The sequence below is a fragment of the Bidens hawaiensis genome, unplaced genomic scaffold (genome assembly GCF_021521415.1).
Source record: "Bidens hawaiensis isolate Kalapana, Puna unplaced genomic scaffold, B.hawaiensis_p1.1 tig00017684_1, whole genome shotgun sequence".
Classification (NCBI taxonomy): Eukaryota; Viridiplantae; Streptophyta; class Magnoliopsida; order Asterales; family Asteraceae; genus Bidens; species Bidens hawaiensis.
In genome coordinates, this window is record NW_027492672.1 from 104,543 (window position 1) to 123,777 (window position 19,235).

The window sequence follows — 19,235 nt, forward strand, 5'->3', positions numbered from 1 at the left end:
TTTTATCGTTAAGTCAGGTGTAGACATGTCTTTTCACTCTTTCTTTATTATAATACTTATTTAAGTAAACTGCGGTTTTAGTCCCTCTGGTTTGTCAAAATTTGTAATTTAGTCCAGTAGTTTCAAATTTGCAATTTTCTTCCTTATGGTTTCATTTCACTTGCAGTTAAACCCGAATTTATTAACCTTGTTAAGTCTTGTCGTTAACCCATTTGCGTGCGCTTCATGTGACGATCAATTTTGTCTTTTTTCTCTCCAAATAAACCTCAGCCCTAATTCGCAACCCCTCACGTGAGGGGCTGGGGTGTATTTCGGGAAAAAGGGAAAAAAGAAGGAACAAAATTGCCCCTCACGTGAAGGGCACACTGATGGGGTTAACAACCAAACTTAACGAGATTAGGGAATTCGAGTTTAAATGCAAGTGAAATGAAACCATAGAGAAAAAAATTGCAAACTTAAAACTATTGGAATAAAACCGCAGATTTGGACAAACCACAAGGACGAAAACCGCAATTCAGTTAAATAAGTATTATAATAAATAAATAGTGAAAAGACATTTTACCCCTGACTTAACGATAAAATTTAACGGGGTTAGTGATTTGGATGTAATTGGCATGAACTGGGAAACTTGGAGGGTCCATAAGCAAAAAATAAACTTTTTGGACTAAATTCACATTATTTGTCAAACCACAAGGACTAAAATGGCACTTTACTCTCCGGTTTGTTTTTCTTTTAGAAACCGGGTTGGGTCTGATATGATTTTGACTTTCGGTGATCCAATCTGTTTTAGCCTACTTAATTTTGCTTTAAAGTATCTTATAAAAAGATTTGAGTGATAAAAGTAATATTAGTTTGAACTTAGGGGCTGTTTGTTTACATCTGAATGGAACCATTCAGATGTTTACATCTGATTCATTCAGACTTCAGACTGTTTGGTTCTAAACAGAAAAACATCTTAATGGTTAAAATTAGGTCTGAATCATTCAGACTTAGTGGTGTTGTTACAGAGGCTCATTCAGATCTGACTCATTCAGATATGAATGAATCAAACAGCCCCTTAGTTTATTTAACTTAAAAATACTTGTACTTGGCTAGTTGCGAGCTTTACGTTTATCGCTCGCGTCCAACCCTTAAATAATATTGAAAGTTCAGACTTGATTCGTTTATCAAGTTATTTAACTATTTTCACTTCTACGTGTAGTTATTCATTCGTGCATTTACTTGATTCTTTTACCATTAAATATATAATAATATTTACTTGACAATTCTATATTTTATGGTAGTGTAAACAAAATTATGATATACAAGTAATAATCAGGGTTGGCTCGTGAGACAGCGAAAACAAGTTAGGGCTTTAGGCCCTCACTCAGTTAAGGCTTCCAAATTAAAAAAAAAATTATATATAGATATGTTATAATGGGTACAGTAAACTCGAAATAATGTATTGGTGTGGTGGTAAGCTTGGTTGTTACTAAAGTATAGTTTATGAGTTTAAAACTTGTAATAATCAATTTTTTTTCCTACCTATTGTTATGAAAAGGTCCCAAAATCTTGTTTTGATTTAGGCCTCCATATTCGTTGAGCCGGCCCCGGTAATAATAGGTTACGTATAGTCATTAGACTAATCAAGTTCAAGGCATGAAATTGAGGTTTCTAAGCACGCCATGTTCGCGTGATGAGCCTTAACATGACACGAATATTACGTCACACACCCCCATATAAAAGTTATTTTTGTTAGGTATTAAAACTCTAAAGTTCTAAAATTACATATGCATTTTTTGAAGTAAATTATGTTTAAGCTATACATATTTTTAAAGTTAAAAATTTTTGGTGTAAAAAGTACCCAAATTGTTTAAGTTACCACACAAAAACATTATAAAAAAAATAATGTATAAATAAATAAATGATTAAATATGTCAACCCAAGAACCCGTTGGTTGACACAAGCGTAATCTGTTACGCTAAACGTGTTCACGGGTTCAATTCGAAACCGGGCCGAGTACTCTTTTAGACTAAACCCAAAACCGGAATTCAATTTATTTGGATTGGATGTTGGTAGAGAATTATCAGGCTTCTGACCTTATGTCATCCATCAACAAGTAGAGATATTCAACCCAAGAACTGAAAATTTTAAGGATCTAATTAATCAATGGCTATAATTGTATCTAGAATATTCAAGCTCAACCACTTTATATCAGAAACAAATCATCCATTAATCTAAGTCATCAACCACTAACTTGTGGATTTTCATTCATAGTTATCTGATACATGTGATGTATTTTTGTAAAGATGCATCTAAAATTCAAAATTATAAAAGCTGTATATAACAATCTACCACTGGTACACTACAACTTTTCTATCAATGTTCTTAGCCATAAATATGCAAGTTTAGCCTTCTTAACCATAATGAGTGTAGAATCATATGATAAATGTCATATCTTTTCGCTGGATTATTAACCACAAAATGTTGTTGCACCCTCTTAACATTCTCCTGCAGCCTAACATACTCATCATCTGAGATTCCCAACAAAATCCTCTTCAACTTCGGTATTTCACCCATTGACACCCGAACTGAAAATGCATCCCAGTTGAGAACGTCACTAAATGGTAACACATAATGCTGAGATATCAACACGGGCACACACCCAGCGTATATAGCTTCAACTATTCGTGGACTCGCCACTTCATATCCACTAGGACATAAGCAAAACCGGCTTGTTTGCATCATTTCATGATAAGAAACATTATTAGGCACTCTATTGTAAACTTGTATGTCTTGATCTTTGTCTTTCCAATATTGGAAAAGCAAAGGTCTAATCTTGCCATGAAACTGACCGCCTGCAAAGAATGCTAGGGTGGTACGATTAGATGCTGGCAGACCTCCGGTTATCATAGTGGTCTCGCCTCTTTGAAGGTTGATATTTGGGATTGATGCATCTTTTCTTGGATTGAAGTACTCTGAGGTATTTGCATTGCATAGTAGTCGAATCGAAGTGAAGTATAACGAATGGACAGACCATGTTGCTCTAGGCCCCTTCACCATCACAAGAGTCATAGCTCCTTAAAGTTAACATCATTAGCAGCCATTTTATTTATAAATGAATCAATTTCTTTTTCTAATTCAAAATTTCATATCATGTATATAAAGTCTCTAGACTTGTCTATAAATACATGTTTTGTATTAGCTCTTAAATCGGTCAAACAAGGAAGTCAATTTTTTTTTGTAAAAATATTGAATGTCACCATATCAAACTTTGACCAGTTTAAGAGAATTAACAAGTCATTATACAAAAATAATTACAAGTTGGGGCTGCTTATACTAGTTTATGGACTTTTATGTGCAATTAGCCCTTTTAATAAACACACATTCCCAATATGTTGTATGCATGTACTTGGATTGTTATTGCATCAAGTTTTTTTATTTTCTTAATTAACTCATCAAATATTTACAGTTTTCATATAAGTGGATAGAAAGTGTTTGCCGGTTAACCCGCTAGCCCATTGAGACCCATACCAAAAGACACCATATTTAATCAAAACGTGTCCCGGCCTACCCACTTGACAGCTCAAATTTATGCATAGAGGATTTGAACCTACCCAATCATGGCAAGCTAGCATGAAATGGTTGGATCCTAGGCTCTGGTTCCAGTAAGGGTACTTTGATGAAACTATGTGCACATAATCACCAATAACACGCTCAAGGACAGCTTTATCACGGATAACTGGATCGAAAAGATAATCGAGGATCATGGTGACACTAAATGGGAGAAAATACACATGAGCTCGATTTGGGTCAGATGTTCGAAAACTAGGATCTTTCTCTATGAAGTTAAGAAAGACGCCTTCCGTGGAGTAAATGCCATAGGTAGGACCTTTATGAAATAAGGGTGGCTCTCCTTCTTCATAGATGTATACTTTGAATAGCTTCTCCATAAGCAAGTAACTCCTACACATGAAACATTTTATTTGTATTCTTTTGAACAACATATCTAATAGTAACCTCAACATGATAATAAATATGCTAACAAAAAAATAAAGGTAGAATATGATAGATCAATTTATTTCATCTCTAGTTCTATTGACTTAAATAAAAATATATTTTTTCTTATGTTTTCGGGTTTTAAAATCTTTGTCTATATATCCATTCTTCTTTGACAATGTATTTGATGTATAGTTTTAGGTGACACGTCAAATACACAATCAAATTTTGAAATATAAAGGCTTGTTATGTTTTGATTGTGTAAAAAACTCGTTTGCATATCTTTATTTTTAATCAGACTCGTTTGATCATGTAATTATAATGCATTAGGGTAATATGGTAAGTATGAAAAATATAAAACATCAAAGTTTAAAGTACTATAATATTACAAATTTTAAAAAACGTAGACAAGTTGATATGTTATATTTTGTAACAAATTTTATATTTTATATATACCACAATTAAAGGACATCTTGTAATCTACTTGTTTTTTGTGTTTTCTACAATTTCAAAATGATATTATATAATCTATTGTAGAAAATTTAGGTAAACACAAAACGAGCCGACAAAGCATCCACGATTCTTGTGAGGCATGTGACATCTCTTGTTCACAGTAAAACTTTCTATTATTTGGGTCTCAGGCATTAATTGCTTTGAAAGTAAAAAAAAAACATTTGATTTCATGTTATTATATAAATATAAATCTAGTCATGCTTAGCATGAATTGAATTGTTTTTTTTTTTTTTGCTTTTTTTTTTGAGTAAACGTATTTGGGAGGCAAAAAAAAATTAGTTATGATTAATTTTTCACTCCTAATATATCTTTGGATAACACTACCTACAAATCCTTTTTGCGGTTCAATATCTTCATCCGAAACACCAATAAAACACGCTAAATCATCTACCACACCAGATTATCCTATGAAAACATCAAAATTTTCTCTGTATCTCTACAAATATTATTAAAAAAACCTCATATAACTTATTATAAAAAAAACACAAACACATTGTCAAGTAAATTACTTTATTTAAATTGAAGTGTGGTGTATAAAATAACAAAAAAATGTAAAAAGTAAATAAATAATGTTTTAAAACAAAAGCGTTCCACATATTTATAATTTTACCTAATTACTATATTTAAAGTAATTTATAAGTAAAAAAATAAAACCGATATACAACCTACTAAGAGCATTTTCATCCAACCCCCTATATTATGTTATGGATGTTTTTATAATGTAGAGAGTGATTTAGGGTGATGTGAATGAAAAGTTTTTATATTTTAGATAACGTAATGATTTTATTATATATTTGAAAAGTTATTGTTCACTACTATAATTATTTAATATATTTTGAAAATGGTGTAAGTGAAAGAAAAAAAAATGATAACGATAAATTTATAAAAAATATTATTTAATTAAAAAGAATAAAAAAAATGTAGTATGCTTTAATATAGTTTTTTAATTATAGATAAGAGGTTAAATATAAATGCTCTAAAAGTTAAAACGCATAAGATATATAGTTGAAGGTTTAACAATAACGCTGTGTTCCCAAGTCTTATTTAAAGAGGGGAGGAAAAAGAAAGGAGAAGAAAATGTGAAGGAATCATGTTCCAGAGATTTTTTAAGGATAATAGGAGAGGGGAAGAGAGAGAAAAGACTAGAAAATTTAAGTGTATAATCATCTTTTGAAATTGGAGAGATTAAGAGAGAAAATGTGTTTGTATCATTAATTGTCTATTAACTCCTACATTTTCTTTTCCATTCCTTCCATTTTCATTAAACTCGGGAACACGAAATAAAGTGACACATTTTCCTCCCCCTCTCTTTCTTTTCTCTTTTAATTCTCCTCATTTTCTTTTCTCTCCTTAAATGAAACTCAGGAACACAGTGTAAAAGAAAATATATTAATTGGTCGGCCCCACCAAAATTACAATGGGAATGTGGAATGCCCCTATCGTACAAGCTACAAGGAACACGGTCCTTAATTTATGGGTCATGCTATGCATACACCAGCCCCCTGGTGTGGGACTAATGCTATACGGCTCGTATAGGACCTATACGAGTCGTATAGCCCTAACCTGTTGACCTGCGTACGAACGTGTCTGTGTGGCAGCTTTTTGCAGTCTATACGAGCCGTATAGACCCTATACGAGCCGTATAGATTTTCCAGCTCGTATAGCCTATGTAAATCGTCTAACCTATACGAGCCATATAGGGTCTATACAACTCGTATATACAGCCTGTCAGCATGTACTTTTGACCAGAGATTTTTAATTACTTTCTGGTCTATACGACTCGTATATGTGGTATACGACCCGTATAGACCAGGTATCAGATTTTCAAAAGGCTATATTATGAAGGCTATATTTCAAAAGTTGAGTTAACACGAGCCAAAACATCTACACCAACAAATGAAACTATTTTTATAACAATTATATTTCAAAAGCTTAGATAACTCATATATGTGTCAACCAAAATGGATTGCATTACCACATCTAAAAAGTCGTTACCCCGAAACGCTCATGTTGTACGTAGGTTGTTGTGTATATTTTTATTTTGTAACCAACTCGGGTGTTGTTTTTAATATTTTGTAGTTTTAAAATTGAAAAAAAAACTATACGAGTCAAATAGACCCTATACGAGTCATATAGCCCTATACGAGCCGTATAGGGGTTATACGATACAAAAGAATAAAACCTGACACACTGCTTGAAAATGACTTGACCATGCACCTATACGACTCGTATAGAATACCCTGGTGTATGAATAACAACATGGTGTATATATAACCCAAGCCTTAATTTATACAGTAATGTTTTAAAACATTATTAATGTTACATTAGTGGAGTTAATATAATTGAATGCACTTTCATTATATGTGAAAGAAAACGTTCTATGCATAAATTATGTGAACCACCAGCAACGTATATAAATTAAAAAAACTATATAGATATTAATATCAAAGTAGAAAATAATTAAATTACCTGTGAAAAAGGTAAGGATTTCTGTAAATATTTCCACTAGGTACATAATCAGGATCATTTAACGGAGAAGATGAGCTGCTGCTGCTGTTACGGCTCGTGGCGGCGTCTCTTATCAAAACCCGAGCCCCGGCTAGCTCTGCTTCAACCTTCTCCAGGTTCTTGTCTCTCTTCTTGTTTCTCCTCAACAAGCTCTCAGTTTTTAACTCCTCCATCAATTTACTCACCACATTGTTCATCTTCTCATTCTGCTTCTTACACGAATCTGATTCACACTAATTCCACAACAAAAAAACATCAAAATCAATCAAACACAGTCTGACATCTAATCACACATCATTTCCAAGTCGTTCAGATAGAGGTGAGACAACCGTTTTGGCCAAAAAAATTCAATGGTAAAATCAACTGTTCGGATAGACATTAGACGACCATCTATGGTAAAAACAGATGTTCGAACAACCATTTTGAAAAAAATAAATAAATAAAGTTTGACCATCTATATTCAGAACAACGATCAAGATATTGGATGGACGACGACAATAACTTTCAAAAGTTTTAAAAATTTGTACGTATATGGTCAAAACGAGTGTCTGGATTGAGGTCAGAATGCGTTTTGACCAAATATTTTCAAACTTTGACAGCCTATGGTCATGGTCAGAACAAAAGTCCGGATATTGAAACAACACCGTTCTGACCAATAACTTTCAACGTTTTGTCTTTTTACAAAACGGCCATCTTAGTATTGGCCAGCTATAAATTATTCAGGTAATTACTATAAGAAGATGGATAGATAAATTACAGTGAACATGGAGTAGAGTGCGGTGTTAGGGTTTAACCACGGTGGTGGTGGGGGGTGGTGGAGATTGAATGAAGGGATAGAAAGCGTTGATGAAAACGAAGAAGATAACGATGAGAGAGCCAGGCCGGCGGAGGCGTAGGAGACGACGACAACGATAAGGACGGCGAGGAGTGTAAAGGAAATGAGCGTAAATGATTGATTATTAATGATTGATCTACAAAACATGTTTTATTGAATGGATGGATCTGTAGCTAGGGTTTGTGTGTTAGGAGAGAAAGCATGAAATGGATGATGTGGTCTGGTTTGCATGCTATTCGGAACCTTCCGAATGCGTTTAATGGTTTTCTATGGATTTTTTTTAATAAAAGTTAATTTAACAAGTGTACGTTAGCTACTGTTTGATTTTTTAATTAAGTGCTTCGTCATTATGTAAGAAAAAAAATATTAAATTCGTATTCTAATTTAATAAACCTTAATTAATGCGTAAACAACTAATTTAGTTGTACATTTATTCATATTGAATAACTTCCAATAAAAATAAAATAATATATCATATTCTATATAAGTAAATTAATAATTACTATTTTATTTTTAATTTTTCTTTATTTGATAACTTTCCCTTATTCAGAGAAGGATTAAAACTTTTTCGAATACACGAAATCGATTTTTAAAATACCCGATAATACCTTAAATTACCCGTAAAATGCATAAAAAATACCCCTAAAAATGTAACTTTTAAAAAATCCAATCTACACAAAAAACCCCCCGAAAATAGTGTATTCAAATACCCATTTTAGAATACCCGATTCTATATCTGACCCAAACCAGATACATAGGGTACGTTTTTAGAGGCAATATCCGGACCCGAACCCGACCCGGGTATTGGCAGTACCCGACTTTTCAATACCGGTCATACCGGAACCCGGTTTCATACCCGAACCCCGGGTATTTGAAAACCCCAATTTGTGCGCCTCTACTTGATTGCACTCTCAATATAAGTTACAAAGAACAAATGTCCATTGTCTTATTTATGATGTTTAGATGTTTCGTCAATTCCATTACAAGTTAATGAATATTTTTTTTACAAGTCTCTAAGGCTATGCGTAGTGGAGGGCTACAAATTGGGGCGTTTTGCGTCGTGTGGCGCCCAGTTAGCAAGGGGTGAGAATTTGTTTTTGGGGTGTAATGGTGTATGGGCTACGATAGTAATATAATAATAATATATATATATACATATATAGATATATCTTACACACACATATATAATAATAATATCTATATATGCAAACAACATAGACATGAGGGCTTGAAGAACTCCCCGCCCCCGCCCCCTTTTCGCCCATTTATCGCCGGGGGGGGGGGGGGGTTGCGGTGTTCGCGCCCCATTTCGTCCAAACTTGAGCCCCACTGCACTCGGCCTAATAGTAGATAACACAATCTATAAAGGTCTTTTTGGCACTATTATGAAAGAAATTAATACATAAGGGCTTAAAGTAAATAAGAATAGAGGACAAGGTGATGATAATTTACCAAATATGAAAGGAAAACATCGAGACGTACAAAGACAGTTGTTAGATATTAACCCAAGAGCATTTTACACATAGTAGTTGTCATGGTTTAAATTTAGTCCCGTCAAAGGATCCATATACGAGTAATCTTGTAACTTAAAATCAACCACATGTACGTGTTTAGCTCAGTACCAACCTGGTAGCTCTTTGATGAAGGCAGGTGAACAAAGATCAAACGTTTCTTCTCCAAAACTGATCCACACCAAGCAAGCATATATCTCCAATAGATCGATACTCGTCTCGATCTACAACCAACAAGAAAACGTTATAACGATATATTGTTGGTGTTAGTTGTTTGTGCTCAAGAGTACAGAACCGATTAATGTTGAAACTCTTAATTCCTCTCTTTTGAAAACACTTAATTAATCTTTTGGTTTCAATTCACAAAATACATATATCCAATATTCTTGTTCTTCTCAGGTGTCCAAGAGTAGCATTACAGAAGATGCCTTTTTCTAAGTAGACTTTTTTTAACGCTTTTTAAACACTAGAATAAAAGTACGTTGGTACCTTTGAAAATGACATATCATAATGATAATTCCAACTTCTCTAATACCCGGCCCATTTACAAAGTGCATGTATTAGTGGATTATACGTGTAATGACTATGTCATTGCCGTCCAAGAAAACAATTTCGATTATAAACTCATTTAGTGAAGTTTGTATCTTTAAGAACATGCGTAGTCAAAACTAGATACATCTAGACATTTTGCGCCATGTGTCGCCTAGTCAGCTTTTAGACATTTTGTAAAAAATGGGTGCAGTGGAAAATGCCTCTAAAACGTCTCTCTCTATCACACAAGACCCTCAAGACTCATGTCATCCTAACGTTATGTATAAAACGTTTCACCAAAAATATCACCCCAAAACGCCCGGGGGCGGTGTTCCCCGACGTTTTGGCTCCAAAACGCCTCATAACTTTGGTCTATCAATGTGGTAAAAACATGATATTGTATTTAATGAATTAATATTGAAGCTTCCAAAAACAATATAATGTGCTTTAGACGAGTCGCTATGGGGCTCCAAAGGCTGAGATGGCGGGCGCCAAATACCGCAGTGGGGCGTGGTTCTTCGTTGGGCGCCGATGATTTGGTGGTTCAAACTGCTGACACGGAAGTGTGAATTATGTGGGGCCCTCCCCTTTCCAACGGCTCTTTTTACCGTTTGATATATATATATATATATATATATATATATATATATATATATATATATCAAACTAAACCATTTACAATCTCAAATTTTTTATAATTTTCTCCTAAAAATGCCTTCCGATTAATCTTCGACACCCGACTACTACCCTGATCCCGACGTTATTTCAGACTCCGATTCAGGGGATGAGGTAATATTTAGTGCTATTCTAGATGCTACCCGAATCTTAGTCGAGCATTGCGAAAGCTCACAACCGCTAACAAGACGTCCTCATCGACAACGGGATCGTTTCGGTGCTCATGAAAGGTTGATGCAAGATTATTTTTCGCTGGACGCGACTTTTGATGCGGAACAATTCCAGCGGCGTTTTCGGCTGAGTCGCCAACTTTTTTTACAAATTGTTGGTGATTTAGAACGCGATTATGATTTTTTCCAACAACGGGATGACGCGAGAGGTAAGCCCGATTATTCTCCATTGCAAAAATGCACGACGGCGATTCGTCAACTCACGTACGGGACCACGAGCGACGCCATGGAAGAGTATTTACAAATGTCGGAGACAATGGCTCGTGAAGCCCTTCACACGTTCTGCGAATGTGAGTATTATCATTTTTTAATATGTATTTATAAATCCTCTCATTTTAAATGCAAATTTAATAAACTGACATTAAAAATTTAATATTAGGTATTCCTCAACTATATCATAAAAAATATTTGAGGAAACCGACTCAATCCGACATACAAAAAATATACGAGGTGCATGAACAGAGGCACGGTTTTCCTGGGATGCTTGGTAGTCTTGATTGCACACATTGGGCTTGGGAAGCTTGCCCAGCTGCTTGGGAGGTGATCATGATGGACCAACAGTTATCCTTGAGGCTGCTGCATCATTTGATCTTTGGATATTGCATGCTTTCTTTGGGATGCGGGGTTCAAACAATGATATAGCTGTGATAAACGCGTCTCCTCTTTTCGACCTTCTCGTAAACGGGTTGGACCCGACACCTCATTTTCCACTAATGGTGTCAACTACGAATACGGATATTATTTAGTCGATAACATTTATCCGGATTGGGCAACGTTGGTTCATGGCTTTACGTGCCCGACTGATGATAAACGAAAATATTTCAAGAAAAAACACGAGTCGGCCAGAAAGGACATCGAAAGGGCATTCGGGGTATTAAAGAAACGTTGGTCTATAGTTAGACATCCGGCTCGTATTCTGCACATGGATAAGTTAAGAAATGTAATGTACACTTGTATTATCTTGCATAATATGATACTGGAGGACTCGGGTAGAGCAATATGTCAAGGCAAGTACGACATTTCGCCGGATCCGATGACAACACTAAACGAAGATGAGAGATTTGCTATTTTATTAAGAACACGAAAAAAAGAAACGAATTTCAGTATTCGAGCGGATTTGGTTGAACATATTTGGAGAAACAAACAACAAAACAGCGACGCCGCCACCGACGACTAAAATTAGTTGATTTTTTTATGTATAAGTTTTTAATTTTAATTTAGTTTGTATTTGATAATTATTGTATTTAATAAATTTGTTAGTTTATTAAAATAAAATAAAAAATTAAGGGGCTTCGAAGCCCCTCACCATTGAGGGGCATCTTTGTATTAGAGCTTTGAAGCCCCTAGTGCCCACGTGACGCTAACGTGGCACTGGAGAGGGGCTTCGAAGCCCCTCACCATATAGGACATCCTTAACAAGTTTTACTTTTTAGTAGTTTAATGCAGTTATATATTCTATGAAGCTGATCATATTATATATTTTCATATACATTAACAGTTTAAATATGTTTATTTGAATATTATATCTATAGTTTAAAAGAAAAAAATATCATATCTAGCATGGATTTTGGATCTGTTGATCTAGAGTCCTAATCTAACACGTGTATATTAATTTTATAATAATAGCCTTCGGGTCAAAGAGCTGTGTTATCTTAACAGTTGGAATTCCTTGGGATTTCATGGAATAATCGAAAGTCGTATGCAATGGTGTAAATTAAACACTTTAGTCAGTGTACCGTGTTATCTTATGTATGACAGCCATTATTTTATTAAGGGTGTGTTTGGCCTAGCTTCTAATTTTAAGCTTATGCTTATATATAAAACTAGACGGGTGCCCGCGCTATGCAGCGGGAATCACAGACTATGTAATAAGTTTATGGGTGTTTATTATTCGGTTTGAAACCGTAAAACCGTTCATCTTTTGATTTGACAGGTTTTTTTTCTTTAACTTTTGGCCAGTTGTTTTCAACTTTCAAAGGTTCTGTCTTAGTTTTCGACGATAAAAAAAAATGTTACAAAAGGTTTGGCTCACAATTTAATTTAAAACTATTAAAACCAGACCGAAACACACATACAAAAAGTGTATTTTTTTTAACTAAAAAAATCTATGTCATTATCATACTCAAATTAAAGATAAAAGTATGCTCGTTTTTATGGTATAATTTCTTTAAAAAAATATTCACATATGAAAAAGTTATTAACGTTTAAAAATCATGAGGGTATTTAGGTTAAAAGTGAAAATTAAAATAAGATTTAGGTAAAAGATTAAGGGTTATTGTTGTAATTATTATTTAAATTTAATTATAATTGAGGGGTGAATAATGTAACTATATTAAATAAACGTGAGTTTTGTTTTAATGTGAGGTGAGAATGACTATTTTGCCCTACTACAAGGTTGTACCATATGCAACATTACTTGTAAATCCTTTAAAAAGTAGGGTCTTAATTTGCCCCTTTTTGCTATATTATATATAGTATAGATTAGCTTATAGTTTTTTTTCTGTTATTTGATAAACTCTTTTTGAGTGTTTGGATTAACTTATATTCTATAAGTTAATTATGTGCCTTAATAGTCCATGGCTTTATAGCCTAGTGGCATTTTGGTGGTGGGATAAGGCTTAGGGATCATAAGGTCCTGGGTTCGAATCCCACAAGGGGGTTTTCCCAAGATTTATTGGGTTTCCTCCTGAATTGATGGTTAGGCATTATTGCCTAGTGGAGATGGATATGATCGCGTGGTTCTGCTGGTGACACGATGATACTACAGTGGTCCGTGAGTGATTCAAATTTGCCGTTCAAAAAAAAATTTATGTGTCTTAATAAGTTGTTAAATCCAACATTCTTTAATTTGTTAGAGTAATAATTACTAATCCACCACCATTTGAGAACAAATGAGTAATTTACACCCTTAAACAAATAAGCTTCTAACAAATGAGCTAAAAACCATCTTCAAATAAGCTTCTTCAAATGGGCTTATTTAAGCTAATAAGCATAAGGTTAAAAAGCTAAGCCAAACACCAAGTTAAGCTTATTTTGTAAAAAAAAAAAGCTAAAAAAGCTATAAGCTTTGTTAAAAAAGCTAGGCCAAACACCCCCTAAAAAAATCAAAACCAATGGTAACCACTGAAAATTATTCAAAGAGGTTAAAAATAATTTATATATAAGCGAGTTGAGTCTAGATCCAAATAGATTATGTCAAATACAGAGTCATGGTTTTAATGACGGAGCTATAAATTTTTTCTTATAAGTTTCTGAATTTTTCGATGTCAAAGTTTTCAAGTCGTGTTAGTTTGGGTCAAATAAAAAGAAAGCACAATATCGTTATAGAGTCAAGTTATTCTACAAATAGGAACAAAAAGAGAAAAATTTGTAAAACTATAGGACATCCTTAACTCAAAATTTGTAAAATTTATAAAACTCATTAAAATAATAATAATAATAATAAAATCATAACTCAAAATTTAATAAAAAAACAAAAAAAGTAAAAACACAAAAATGTTTCCATCACCTTTCTCCTTTTTTTAAAAAAAAAAGGCACAATGGTGAGTGAAAAAGATCATTGCGTCTTTTTTTTTATCAATGTGTTTTGTGTTTATTTTTCTCATTGATTGTGTCTTTTTTCTTTAACATTGTGTCTTTTTTTCTTTATTTTGTGTTATATTACTCAACATTGTGCTATATTTTATGCGGCATTGTATTATATTTTGCGGTCTATTGTGTCTTTTTTTAGTTATAATTGTGTCTTTTGTTCATTTTCGTCACCGTGTCTTTGATCTCAGCATTGTTTTTTCGTCAATTTTTTTTAATGGAAATTATGGCGGAAACGTTTTAGCTTTCTAAACTTTTTGGTTTTTATTTTTATTTTTATTTTGAGTTATGATTTTTTTATTGTTTTTAATTTATTTATAAGGAGTTTTTTGTATGGTCATAAATCTTTCTCACACTTCTCATTTTTGTCGCTCTTTGTATTTTAACTTTACCATATCATTATATTAATAAAAACATATTGTCAACATTTGTTAATTGGGTTAGAGCATTTTCATCCCATCCTCTAAAATTAGACAAAATGACAAAAGACGTCATTTATTTTTGCATGGTTTTCAATGGACGTCATTTGGCAAACTTAATGACCGAAAACATCCTTTATATTTGAAAACTCTATCACGTTACATCCTTTGATTCTAACCCAGTTAAATTTTCTCGTTAAATCCAGTCATGTGCAAAGCACATGAGGGTAGTTTAGTCATTTTACATATACTAAAAACAAATCAAATAATATTAAAAATAAATCATTATACTAAAACACCCTTTGTTCAAGCTCAAACCTTTTCAAAAAAAAGATTCAATTCATCAACACGTTCACTCTCATTTTCCTCAATCGGTTCATGATCTTTCAAATTACTCAAATTAGCATCACCTGTATCCTTAATCTGTTCCGAACTGGGTAAAACTTTGGCCGATTTGAATTGAATTTTAGGGTTTGAATGAACAATTTCGGAAACCCTAATTCCATGATCGGAAATAAAATTGGGGAAAATTTGTGGGCCAAACGAGTCGTATAACAACGAGGTGGAATTGGGATTGTGGGTATGTGACGTACCGAAGAATATTTGATATGGGTGATCGTCGCCGGAGAATAAGCTGTCGTCTAGGGTTCCGACATGGGTGAGCTGGAAGGGTTTCCGGCGATTAGGTGGATTAATATTGGAATTGGGATTATTAATGTTGAGACGACATAGGATGGACTTGATAGATGGGTCGTGGTCGATGAAGGAAGTGAAGGAGTGAGTGGCGGTTGCGACGTTGGAACGGAGGGTAAAGATGAGGGTGGTGAGGAGGAGGAAGGTGAGGAGGTGGTGGTGGATTGTGGTGGTTGTTTGGTGGAGGATTTGGGTGGTTGAACAAAGGGGGGGGGGGGGGTTGACGGAGGATGGTTGTTCATGGTGGTGGTATTGGTGGATGTTGAATTTGTGTTTTGTATTTTTTAATCTTTTTTTTATTTGGGGTTGTGTTATAAAGATGTTGTTAATATTATTATAATCCGGAATTAGCCTTGTAAAACGACTAAATTACCCTCATGTGCCTTGCACATGATTGGATTTAATGAGAAATTTTAATTCGGTTAGGGTCAAAGGATGTAACGTTATAGAGTTTTCAAATATAAAAGATGTTTTCGGTCATTAAGTTTGCCAAATGACGTCCATTGAAAAACCGTGCAACACAAAGGACGTCTTTTGCCATTTTGTCCTAAAATTATATGAGAGAACTTTGAAAATTACAGGGTGAAGTTTTCAGGCCCAGCTCCGAGAAGCCAAAAAATTTTTTGGGCAGAAGGCGAAAAATATTTCGGGCCTCAAGTAAAATGAGTATTTTCTTGGCTTTAGACAATTTAAATTCTAAATGGGCATATTGGTTATGATTTGGGTGGTGTAAAAAACTTTTACATAAAAATAGGCTTAAACATGTTCCAAATGAGACTAGGACCCACAACCTTTTGGTTAAGAGTAATACCCTTTGCCACTAAACCAAACTAGTTGTTATGTAATTGAGTTTAAACATTAAATATACATCTTGTTTTTTATAAAAATACATATAATTTAAAAAAAAATCGGGCCTAATGTGGTGTCGGGTCAGGGGCCGTTGACCACCCAGCCTTCCCTAAAGGCCGGCCCTGGAAGTTTTGAGTGGTTGTGAGTGTAAATTATATTGTGGAGAGAGAAAATATAGTGATTTTTTTTGTAAATTTGGGGAAACAAAGTTTGCCCATATTTAATTTTTAATATTTGTTGAATTGTTTGTGAGTAGAGAGAGAGAGAGAAAACTGTAATGATAAAAGTGTACAAAAATATTATTTAAAAGAATATGTGAAAGAAATTTAGTGTTTTTAGTGTAATTATAGAGATGTGAAGAGTGGATGTGTTGAGAATGCTCTATTCTTATTAGCCCACTTCATAATTATTTTTGGGCTTCTCTATTACTCTTTAATTGAGTTGTTGTCTAATTTGTGCGGTTTATAACTTTTATTTATAAATAAAAATTTATTTATTAAAAAAAACTAGCTAAATTTTTCATAATCAATGGGTTCTAATATCTGTTTAAATGATAATCGGGTTTGTCACACCCTCAATTTCCACGTGCGGGGTTTTACCGCGAGGCGCGTGACAAACCAGGATCTCAGTCGTTAGTACACCAAACAACGTATAAATATTTTAAATAAATTTTATTGTCCCATATTTGGGAAAACCATTTCAGAGTTAATGTCTTATTGTTTTAAAGTGCGGAAGTGTAACATAGCGGGAAAGATAAATCCCTAAACAAAAGCAAATAGTCTAAGGCGCAAAACACGCGCATGCCATAACATCATTAATTATAAAGTTTCAAGTTATGATGCAGTGTTTATGAGTGACCATGAATGCAACTCCTATCCGTGCACTTGATCTTAGTGACCTGAGAAAGACATGCTAAAACGGGTCAACACAACGGTTTGTGAGTTCACAGGTTTGAGTTTAAAACAAGTTTGTCAAACAAACCATTAAGTAAGTAAGCATTACAAAAGATAAAGTATGGATAATGTATGCATTAGTAATACCACTAGTTAATTAGGCTAGTAATCATGTTACATTAGTGTAAGTTCCATTGTGAACGAGGCTGACTTGTTAGTTTGTTTGCCACCCACGGAGTCTAATATAAGACTAGTGCATATTGCGTTTCTAGTAAATGAAGAAACCCGGCGACTCCCTCTCTCGAGAGCCCCGAGGGGGTTTGTCAAACCCAGTAGTACTACCTTTCATTACCCAGCCAATGTACAATTGTTAAAGGTCCAATGTGTATGGGAGACTTCAGTTTAAGTTCACTATGTATACATGAGGTATTAAAAAGTCAACAATATCCAAAAAAGTTTTGTATGTTGCATTCTTTCTCCCCCAAATGAGTAAGTAAAAAGAGGGGCAGTGAAACTCACCTCGAATGCGGTTCAAATGAAAGTCAACTGCTTAAGTCAAAGTTGTTCTAGTGCCTAAATCATATAAGCACTATAAGTATTTTCTAAGCGATTCCTAGAACCCTTAGTATCCAAACAATCCCATTGTTTATTAGAAGTTTGACTTTTAATTGACTTTGACCAAAGTTTGATTTTTTGTTGACTTTGACCAATTTTGACTTTTCATTTGACTTTTGACCAAAAGGTCCAAGTTGTTGACCGTTGACTAAAAAGTCCAAGCCTCGATGATCAAATAATAAAATTTGAGTTTTGTTGACCGTTGACCAAAATGTTGACATTTGATCAAAATGTTGACCGATGGCTCGTTGGTGACTTTTGACCAGTTATCTAGACTTAGAATAATTACATGATATTCCTAGTCACAACTTAACAACAATCATGTAATGTGCACTTAGAACGATGAGATATCGGTTACATCCAAATGAATCTACTAAAATTATTGATAAATGTGATGAAATCACGATAACGAGAATGATAAGTGTTGGGAGATGGTCTCTAGATATCACAATGAATAATGTATAACGAGTAGGTAATACGAGATAAGGATGGTGAAAATGCTAGTCGTGTAGACTTGGAAGTACTATAAGCATGGCAATGACCATGGAAGAGTTTGAGAGTAATATGAAAAAACGAAAAATATGTTGTATGACAACCAAGTTGAGATTGCCATAGGCCGATGTAGCAATGGAAAACGAATAAAGTTGATGTGATCTAGGGGATATATAATTATGTGTCTAACTAGTTACGAGGAGTCCGAATTAATAAGACATGATATGAAAAGGTTATAGCAAGAGAATAATTAATAACTAACCGGTAGTGTAAAGGACAAAATAACCGGTTGGGTCATGGTTATATTTGGCCATGAGATTCACAAAGAAATTGTTGGATCTCTTGGGTTTCATGCGTTGCAATTAGAGGTGTATAGATTTTGGTTTTTTGCTGAAATCGATTAGGGTTGGAACCTATTCTGGTTTGGGTCAACAAAAGTAAAAAACAAGTTATGTTTGAAACTGGTTTGAAGAAAATCAAAGATCAGACTGGTTTCAATCCTAAAGTACAGGTAGGAACCGGTTATTGTTCTTGTCAAACCGGTTCCGGAACCCGTGTTTTTGTACATCTCAAGTTGCAATTAGTATTTTACACTGTTGTAGTAATAAGTATTTGTACACTGTTGCATGTTGATTCTAGAGCTTGGCATTGCCTGGTGTTTAATGTTGCATCAAAGATTCACATTTTTAACCATTAAATTTATTAAAATACCTACTAACAATCAATATATTCAAGCATTGTCTATATTGATATTGATCTTTGGACCATATATCAATATTATATCGGTATTTGTCTTTTAAGCTAAGACCGTATTTCAATAGTAATAGCAATACAAGATTTAAAAGCCCCAACCAAGACCTTGAATTCTCGGAAACCAAATCCGATTCCAAGAAAGATATAAGATT

General features: G+C 33.9%; 2 protein-coding genes and 1 long non-coding RNA gene across 3 annotated transcripts in view; 1 reads left to right on the forward strand and 2 right to left on the reverse strand.

The window, feature by feature from the left end:
- LOC143554465 (ras-related protein RABB1c-like) overlaps positions 1 to 19,235 on the reverse strand; it is a 102,761-nt gene that overhangs the window by 42,717 nt on the left and 40,809 nt on the right. The window lies entirely within an intron of this gene.
- LOC143554461 (putative glycosyltransferase At3g07620) lies at positions 2,354 to 7,981 on the reverse strand. Its single transcript, XM_077044206.1, has 4 exons — positions 7,757 to 7,981; positions 6,961 to 7,232; positions 3,597 to 3,945; positions 2,354 to 3,033 (listed from the first exon to the last, which is right to left on the reverse strand). The coding sequence occupies exons 1-4, from the start codon at positions 7,979 to 7,981 to the stop codon at positions 2,368 to 2,370; spliced, it is 1,512 nt and encodes a 503-aa protein (XP_076900321.1). The 3' UTR covers positions 2,354 to 2,367.
- LOC143554462 (uncharacterized) lies at positions 10,796 to 11,203 on the forward strand. Its single transcript, XR_013139025.1, has 2 exons — positions 10,796 to 11,071; positions 11,161 to 11,203. It is a non-coding gene; the product is annotated as an uncharacterized LOC143554462 (long non-coding RNA).

Excerpts from the sequence above, each read along its gene's own strand:
- LOC143554461 (XM_077044206.1), bottom strand. The coding sequence starts at position 7,981 with ATGTTTTGTAGATCAATCATTAATAATCAATCATTTACGCTCATTTCC. Across the intron at positions 7,233-7,756 it reads CACTCTACTCCATGTTCACT|TGTGAATCAGATTCGTGTAA; the intron begins GTAATTTATCTA and ends TTGTGGAATTAG. Across the intron at positions 3,034-3,596 it reads TGCTAGCTTGCCATGATTGG|GGGCCTAGAGCAACATGGTC; the intron begins GTAGGTTCAAAT and ends GTGATGGTGAAG.